At 52.4% G+C, this 8,755-nt stretch overlaps 1 protein-coding gene across 1 annotated transcript in view; it reads left to right on the top strand.

The window, feature by feature from the left end:
* The first annotated feature begins 1,243 nt into the window (after window positions 1–1,243).
* Nrxn2 (neurexin 2) overlaps window positions 1,244–8,755 on the top strand; it is a 95,397-nt gene continuing 87,885 nt past the window's right edge. Inside the window, 4 exon segments of the mRNA XM_076844741.2 lie at window positions 1,244–1,576; window positions 1,578–1,601; window positions 1,603–1,830; window positions 1,832–1,979. Coding sequence (XP_076700856.2) covers window positions 1,244–1,576; window positions 1,578–1,601; window positions 1,603–1,830; window positions 1,832–1,979 — 733 coding nt within the window.

The following is an 8,755-nucleotide window of genomic DNA, read 5'->3' as shown; positions in this document are numbered from 1 at the left end:
AGGGTTGTTGGATATAAATAATTACGACTCAGAGTTTAACGAGATGCAAATTCCCCTCCCCGTTGTGGGGTATAAATTGCTCTCTGACAGCCAGTTACAAGGGTAATCATTTCAGAAAGGCAATTTTATGCAAATGAGCCTGCCTGCCTCCTGGTAGCTCCCCCAGCCCTGGGTGGGGGACCGGGAAGAACTGAGGGGTGAAGAGATCCCAAATAGTGGGGCCAGTCCTGGGGCTGAGGATTGGAAGCTGGAGGTTGAGGACACATACTTAGCCTCAGAAGGACCTGAGCTGGTGAGCAGTGAGGTTGGGGCCCCGGGAGGGGTAAGTGTGATTTGGGGGGAACTGGAGACTCAGAATTGGATGCCTGTGTCCTTGCAGGGATGAAAAGGCTTTGGGGTGTGGGTATCTGAGCGACTCCTGGCTTCTATCCTTTGCCCCCTTCCCAGGCTGGTTACCCTGTGATACCATTGATGAATTGGCATTTAATTAATCTCAATGAATTATTTAGCAACTTCATTATCCAGCATCAAGAGCTGATGAGAGAGAGCGAGTGATCCCTGGCTAGAGGTGGGAGCCACCGCACAGAGGTTGGGTGACTTAAAAAGAAGGGGGTGGGGTCACCTGTTGGAGAGATCCTAGGTCTCACTCCCAGGAGCTGGCCTTGGTCCTGACGCCTGGGTCTTTTGAGGGGTCAGTTTGAGGCCAGCAGGATTGGACTCCTACCGAATCCCAAGGTGTCACTTTCCCACCCGTCCACATCTCAAGCCAATAATGTCCCTTCCGGGTGCTGTCTCTCCCCAAGTGTTGGGTTCCCAGTACTTCCATCCGCGATTATGTTTCTTGCTTCAAGACACTCTCCAGGTCAGGGCCAGCTCGAGTCCTAAAGAAAAACAGATGGGCATCTGTTGGCTTGAGGCGGGAGCCAGACACCGACGGGCCCTGATCCCCCCGAAACCCCCCATTAAAGCTTTCTTCTCTGTTTCCCCGCAGGCGTCCCTCCCCCAACTTCCGTTCAAGTCCGCAGCAGGGGAGGGGCCCCGCCGCCGCTGTCGCCGCCACCGGGGGAAGTCGGCACCTGGGCCTCTACGCACATCGCCCAACCGCCAGGCCCATGGCACTGTGAGCCGGCGAGGGAGCCCCGCTCGGTGCCGGGGGCTCCCGGCCCCCTCCCCGCCCCATGCGCCCGCGGCTCTGAAGCCTGAGCGGGGCCGGGGGCCGGGCGGCGCCGGGGCCGCCGGAGGCATGGCGCCCGGGAGCCGGTGGCGACCGCCACCGCCGCCACCGCTGCTGCTGCTGCTGCTGCTGGCGCTGGCGACGGGCGCCGGCAGCCTGGAGTTCGGCGGCGGCCCCGGGCAGTGGGCTCGCTACGCGCGCTGGGCAGGCGCAGCGAGCAGCGGCGAGCTCAGTTTCAGCCTGCGTACCAACGCCACGCGCGCGCTGTTGCTCTACCTGGACGACGGCGGCGACTGCGACTTTTTGGAGCTGCTGCTGGTGGACGGGCGCCTGCGGCTGCGCTTCACGCTTTCGTGCGCCGAGCCCGCCACACTGCAGCTGGACACGCCGGTGGCGGACGACCCGCTGGCACATGGTGTTGTTGACCCCGCGACGCGCGCCGCACGGCTCTAGCGGTGGATGGCGAGGCCGCCGCGGCAGAGGTGCGCTCCAAGCGGCGCGAGATGCAGGTGGCCAGCGACCTGTTCGTGGGTGGAATCCCTCCCGACGTGCGCCTCTCGGCACTCACGCTCAGCACCGTCAAGTACGAGCCACCCTTCCGCGGCCTCCTGGCCAACCTGAAGTTGGGTGAGCGGCCCCCGGCGCTGCTGGGCAGCCCAGGGCCTGCGCGGCGCGGCTGCCGATCCGCTGTGCGCGCCCGCGCGCAACCCCTGCGCCAACGGCGGCCTCTGCACTGTACTGGCCCCCGGCGAGGTGGGCTGCGACTGCAGCCATACGGGCTTCGGTGGCAAGTTCTGCAGCGAAGGTGAGCCCGGGGGAGTCGCCGCAGGGCGCGGGGGCGCGGGAGTGGGAGGCTGGAGGTGCCGGGATGAGGTGGTTGGGAGGGCGGGGTCTGAGGATCTGGGCTTGTAGCCTTGGCTCGTGCGGAGGGCGTGTGAGAGTGTACTAGCACCCGAGGGTCGTGAGCCTGCCTGTCGGCGCAAGGGCGAGTGCGGTTAATCAGTGGGCGGGGAGAGACCCGAGCCTATGGGCGTGGCCAGTGTGGCGTGACCCGTGTGAGTCCTTCAGTGCTGTAGGAGCCGGTGGAGGTCGTGTGGGCAGGTTCTGTGAGCGGCTGTGAGCGGCTGTGAGCCGCTGTAAGGGCTGGGGGGGGGGGGGTGCTGGGCGAAGCCTATGAGAGGTGAGGCCTTGTGTGCAGGGACCTGGGACAAAGAGTTTGGCCTGCATGGTGGGCAAGTCCTTCGTGGGTGTGGGAGGGTTGTGAGTGGGGCCTATGTGTGCAGGCCGGGGAGTGTGGAGGGGCTTTGAGGCTGGGAGGTGTGTGGGCTGGCCTGTTGGGTGGGGCCATTGGGGACCTAGTGGGACCTTATGTGGGACGGTGAGGCCTTAGTGCAGGACCAGTTGGGTGGGTCCTGAGGGAGAGTGGGCAGGGCCTGCATGGGCCATCCCTGAGAGCCAGTGGGCGGGGCCTGCGTGAGTGGGTCCCTGTGCCGAGACTTGTGGGAAGCTTGGGGTTAGGGACAGCCACAGTCTGTGAAGGTCCTGAGTCCGCAGACCAGGCAACAAGGTGGGTGAGGGATCCTGGGGATTGCCATGCTGTGCCTGCACCCGCCAGGAAGGCGGGAACCGAATTTCTTTTCCATCCCAGAATCACCTGAGCCTTGGACAGTGAAGGGAAAGATAGCCGTGAGGCTCTTGACTAGGAGTTGACGGTTTGCGTGAGGGGCCAAGATGGCAGGTTGTGTGTCCCAGGTGAGAGAGCAGGAGGCGAGGCTTATGTGACAGACGTTGGAGCCTTTGGAGCATGGGGTTCCAGTGGGAGATTACCACTGTTGAGGGGTTGCTGACTTTGAACAGGAGATAGAATGTGGAATGGGGACTTGGAAGGGAGGCGTTCGGGAGGGGGTTCTGCCAGCACCCCAGCTGCAGGAGGGATGCCTGGCAGGCAGTGAAGGACAAGGGTCTTGGGTTGAGCCTGGCCTGGGTCTGAGCTGTGATTTTGGTGGGGATGAGGGAAGAAGGGAACTTTCAGGAGCCTCTTTTACTTTGGTCTGGCTGGGTGGTGGGGGAGAGGTTTCCCCATCTGTTTGGGGGTGCCTTTCCCAGCAGGTGTGTGAGCCAGACATGCTTTCTTCTCCCCCAGTGCCTCTAGAAGGTGTGGGCCACGTTGTGTGCGTGCGTGTGTGTGTGTGTGTGTGTATGTTTCTGCCTTCCAAAAGGTAGAGACTCTTGGGGAGTGTGTGGCTCAGAAAATGGGTGTCCCTGTGGCTATGTACATGTGGATAGCCTATGGAAGAGCAGCGCATGCAGGCGAGGCCCTGGGTATGAGAAGTCTTGACTTTGGACAGTAGTTTGTGTATTTATAAGTTGTGGTAGACAGATAGATAAGGGAGGGTTGGATTGTTTTTGTGGGGCTATTTGTACAAGGTTGTGAGATAAATCTTCAGGAACTGTGTGTATAAGTTAATCTGACACCTTCTCACCTTTTCTCCAAGGAGCTCAGGTGCTCCCTAAACTGTGAAATTGTGTGTCTTGTGTGCAGAGGCCTAAGAATCTGGCAATGTGTATTATATGTGTGAATGGATCTGTTTGAATTGTAGTGCTTATTGATAGGAAGCGAAGGCCTAGTGGGGTGAGTGGTACACAGCTGTAAGGATGTGTGCTCATGTGCAGGTATCCATGTACCTGTGTTGAAATGCAAGACCTCAGCATCTATGAGAATTCTGTCTATGAAATCTATGTCTATGTCTATGAAATTCTGTCATAGAAATCTATGAAAATTCTGTCTAGGTCCTTAAATTCATTTTTTAATTCCTATGATCCCTCTCCACCAAGGCCTCCTAAGCAATAGGAGGAATCTTCTCTTTTTTTTTTTTTTTTTTTTGGTGGTACTGGGGATGGAACCTGGGGTGCTCTATCACTTAACTACATGACCAGCCCTTTTCATTCTTTATTTTGAGACAGGGCCTTGCTAAGTTGCTGAGGCTATTCTAGGACTTGTGATCCTCCGGCCTCAGCCTCCTGATTTGCTGGGATACTAGGTGTGCACCTCTGTGCCTGGCTAAGATGAACCATTTGAGCTGTGGGGAAGTTACAGTAACAGGTCCATGATTTCACTGTGTCTGATATGGGCTTGGGTATATGAAAACTGTACCCAGAATGGTCAATCCATTCTTTGAAAGCCTTTCATTGGCTTCAGAGGCTTCCAGTGCAACAAATAAGGTGTGTGTCACTGAATGCAGGTGTGTATGTGTGTAGAAGATGTGTTTGAGTGAAAGGAATAGTTCTTGAGTATCAAATGGGTGTGCATCAGACTAATGTTTGTGTTAGCTGTGTTGCAGCTGAGAGAGCTGGCTGTGTGCCTGACCCACTGTGTGTGTGTGTGTGTGTGTGTGTGTGTGTGTGTGATGTAAGAAACAGGAAAGGGAGGTATTGGGTTCGTGTCCAACAGCTGGCAGGGGCAGGGTTGCTGTGTGTATGTGGTATGGGTATGTCTGTGTGTGGTCTGTTGAGAGAGGGGTGTATGATAAAAGGCAGGATATGTCTTTATTCATTCTGCATTCACTGCACCTAATATAGCACCAGGCACTTAGTGGGAGTCTGATAAAGATTTGTGGAATGAATGAAGAGCTATTAATAAGTATTTGAGAGAACAAAGGTTTGAGGTAAGGCCGTATGTACATGCAGATACATGTGTATCATATATGTGTGTTTGTTTTCACGTGTATGTGTGGGTTGTAGACACAGTTGTGTCTGGATGTGACAGGCACAGCACAACCCTACTAACTCCCCTCCTTCTTCCCCCAACCCTAAACCTCATTTTTTTTTCTCCTTGTATTTGTTCCTCGTTTCCTAGGCAGATTTCATAACATCCTGTGCTCATTACACTTCTTCTAGTATATTCTTATTCAGCCAAGAAAGATGGTATGGGATCCCACCATGGTTATTAGGGTGATAGAGGAAAACTTTGAGGGGATCAGGTCCGGCTCCTGATCTCTGAGCAGTTCTAAGTCCTCAAGCTTCCCTGGAAGTTGCTGTCACTTCGTTTTTATCTGCTTTGAGTGGTTTCCAACTTTTTCTGAAATTGAGGACATTTCTAAAAGTCAGTAATTCACACTATTCCTTCCAAATAGCAGTTATCATTTTTATTTCTGTTTATTGGGAAAACAAATGACTCAAAGCTCCTATGAATTCAGAAAAGCTTTTAGATGACTTTGATGTTTTATTTGCCATTGCAGTTAATAAAATATACATTAGAAAAATAGTTTTAGCTTTATATGCAAGATGTACCAAACTGCCTTCAGATGTTCGGTGTACATATGGATTTGTGGATTCTTGTGGAAGCTTTGCGTGCCTTCCCCGGGTCTAAGCTTACCCACTGATTGAAAATCTCCTGGCCAGGAATTTGCTTTTTTTCTCAGGGGGCGGGAGGTCTGGCTACATGTAACTGAAGACTCTTAAGTGTGAGTGGCTGGGAGTCTGTGTCCCTGCTGTAGGTTATCTGCCAAAGGCGGGTAGAGTCGGCTGGTATTTTGCAGGGGGTTTGCACGTCTGTGCTTTCTCATGTCATCTATATGTGTGGAAGAAGGGGTGCAGGTGTGTGTGTGTGGGAGACCCGGTGGAGTTGGGGCAACCATGTTGGGCTGACTGTCAGGTGTATCCCTGGCTCAAGAAAGGGAAATAGGAAACTGGTGGTAACGTGCGTCTGCAGGAAGGTAGACAAGTGTCCTGGGCGTTTGTTAGTGATCTAATTCAGTGGGTGGTGATGAAGGGCTTCTCTGTGAGAGGCTGTGTGTTGGAGGCTGCAGGGGAATCAGAGAGGAGGAAGATGGATTTTCTGCTCCAGGCAGTCACTGTTTCACTGAGGAAGCAGATAAGAAGGCAGTCCTATGAATGGTCAAGAGTGAGATCCAGAGCCCCTGGGCAGGGAACTTATCTGTAAGAGGAATAACCATAGTACCTACCATAGAGAGTTGCTATGAAAATGAAGTTTGCTAATTCAGGTGAAGTGCATAGAACAGTACCTGGAAGATAGAAAATGCTCCATAAATACAGGTTGAATATATTTAATCTGAAAAATCTGAAATCTGAAGTACTCTGAAAGCTGGTAGTATTTGAGCACTGACAGATGCCACAAGTGAAAAATTAGACTGTGGCGGGTCACAGGAACAATGTTCTGTGAAAGAACCTTCAGGCCACGTGCACGGGCTGAGTGGGAAGCAATTTCGTGTTTGGAGTTGGGTCCATCTCCAAGATATCTCATGATATGCAAATATTCCAAATCTGAAAAAAAAAAAATCCCCAATTGGAAATTCTTCCTAGGCATTTCAGATCAAGGATATTCAACCTGCAATGGCAACAAATGAACAAAATGCAAAAAACAAAAACAAAAAAACCCAAAAAACAAAGAACAAAAAAACAACAACACAAGACTGTAGTGTGTGCCCTGAGAGGCAGCGAGCCAGTGTAGCTTAGTGGTTAAACCACAGGCTTCTGGGGCTCAGATCTGGGTTTAGATCTGTCTTCTCTACCCACTAATCCTGTGATATCAGACAAGTATCTAAACTTTAGACTCATTTTTCTTGATCTGTAAAATGGGGGTAAACATGTGTATCTCATAGGTTTGTTGTGATAATTGAGTGGTACATAATTAGTCGTCAGTGGTAATTATTATAAGCAAAATACTATTTTTTTATTATGGCATAAGGATATTTACAATAAATAATAAATACTTATGGACACTTCAAAAGTTGGGGGGACACCATCAAATTATTAGTTGGGGGCAAGGGTTAGGTTGCAGGGCTGGGGATATAGCTCAGTTGGTAGAGTGCTTGTCTCACATGCACAAGGCCCTATGTTCAATCCCCAGCACCACCACCACCAAAAAAAAAAAAAGAGATTGCGTATTTTCAGAAGTTGTTTTATGTTAAGCGAGATTTAGATAGAGAATGCAGGGTTTGTGAACAGCATGCTGTCTGGGGTTGGTCTTGGACACTGATTAGCAAGCATGTCTTGGGGGAAGTCACTCCAAGCCAAGGAATTGGCAAGGACAGAGGTGTGGAAGTGGCGGGGGGGATGTACCTTGAGTCTGCAGAGGGACGCCAAGGAGTGAAGGAGACAGAGTGGAATCTACAGCAGGAGAAGCAGGAGGAAGCCCAGGGCTGGAAGATTTGGCTAAAGTCATTCAGCTAACTCTTAGCGGGTACTGACTGGGTACCGTGTGGCGGTAAGTGAGCCACAAAAGGGTTTTGATCTAGTATATGATCAAGTATATGAAGATAAGAGCCGCATTAGGAAGCTGGGGGAATAATGCAGCAGGATTAGAGAGGGAAGTTAGGTGGGGGAGAGATCAGCTGGAAGGTAGTTGAGGCAAGAGGTTTTGGGGCCCTGAACCTTCATTGTCATGGAGAGTGGCCAAGGAGCCATGACAGCTGTGGTGTCTGTCCTGGCAGCTGCAGTGCTGGAGTGCCATTCCTGAGGCTGAAGCTGTGGCAGGGACTCTGCCTTTTGGTTGTGGGGTGGGGTGAGAGGGAAGAGGGCAGCCGGGACAGGGAACAGGTTGGGGACACTAGATCATGAAAGTCTTGGTTTGGGTGCCCCTGGGCGTTCCTAGACAGAGATGTCCAGATGGTTGGAAAGGTGAGACCAGCTCTTTGAGGTAAAGTGGGGGCTGCAAATGGAGCCCTAGGAGTCCCACGTGGGGGGAGAGTATTTGAGGCTCTGGGATCGGATGAGGTGGCCAAGGAGAAGCCTAAGAGGACATACAGTGGGATGGGGCAGCGGAACCAGCAAAGGAGCAAGTTAGAGCCCAGAAGAACTGGAAGGAGACCTGAGGGAGGAGGGAGGGGCCTGCAGCTCAGGAGCCTTTGCTGGGCCCTCAGGTGTTTTACCTCAGTTCATCCTCATGATCCCTGCGTGAGGGTGACTCTCCGTTTTACAGCAGGTCAAAGGGAGGCTCAGAGATGCGGAGCTGGGATCTGAGCCCTGAGCAGACTCCAGGGACAGTGGCTCCTCACCTGTCTCCATGCTGCCTCCAAAAAGGAGTGCTGTGTCCCTTGATTATCTGAGTCTGGTTATTGGAGCTACTTAGTGGCAGTGTCTTGTCAGAAGCCAGTAATAATCCTAAATCCTGGGCTAGGGTGGTGGCTCAGTGGCAGAGCAGTTGCCTAGCACGTGTGAGGCACTGGGTTCAGTTCAATAAATAAATAAATAATAAAGGTCCGTTGACAACTGAAAAAAAAAATTCCTAAATCCTGGGCACCAACTTCTCCCTTATACCAGGTGGGCAGAGGGTGTCCCTGCGGTTGCAGGCAGCTGTACCCTGCAGAGACAGGGCAACGGTGGGTATGGATCAGGAGAATGTCAGTCTTCTGTGCCTTCTGGGAGGAACCACCCCAGCAGAGCCGGGGATTATCCCACTGAAACACCAACTCTCCAACATGTTTCATGGGAATCTTTTCAAAATCTGACCCATGCCTCTCTGCCTTCCCAAGCACAGTGCTTGCGTGTGCTTTAGCTTTCCCTAGGGACTCAGGGAAGTCACGATTCTCCTCAGGTGTTACACAGGACTGACACACAATG

The sequence above is a fragment of the Callospermophilus lateralis genome, chromosome 2 (genome assembly GCF_048772815.1).
Source record: "Callospermophilus lateralis isolate mCalLat2 chromosome 2, mCalLat2.hap1, whole genome shotgun sequence".
Taxonomy (NCBI): domain Eukaryota; kingdom Metazoa; phylum Chordata; class Mammalia; order Rodentia; family Sciuridae; genus Callospermophilus; species Callospermophilus lateralis.
The sequence above is the reverse complement of the archived record's forward strand: the minus strand, read 5'-3'. Positions and strand labels throughout refer to the sequence as shown.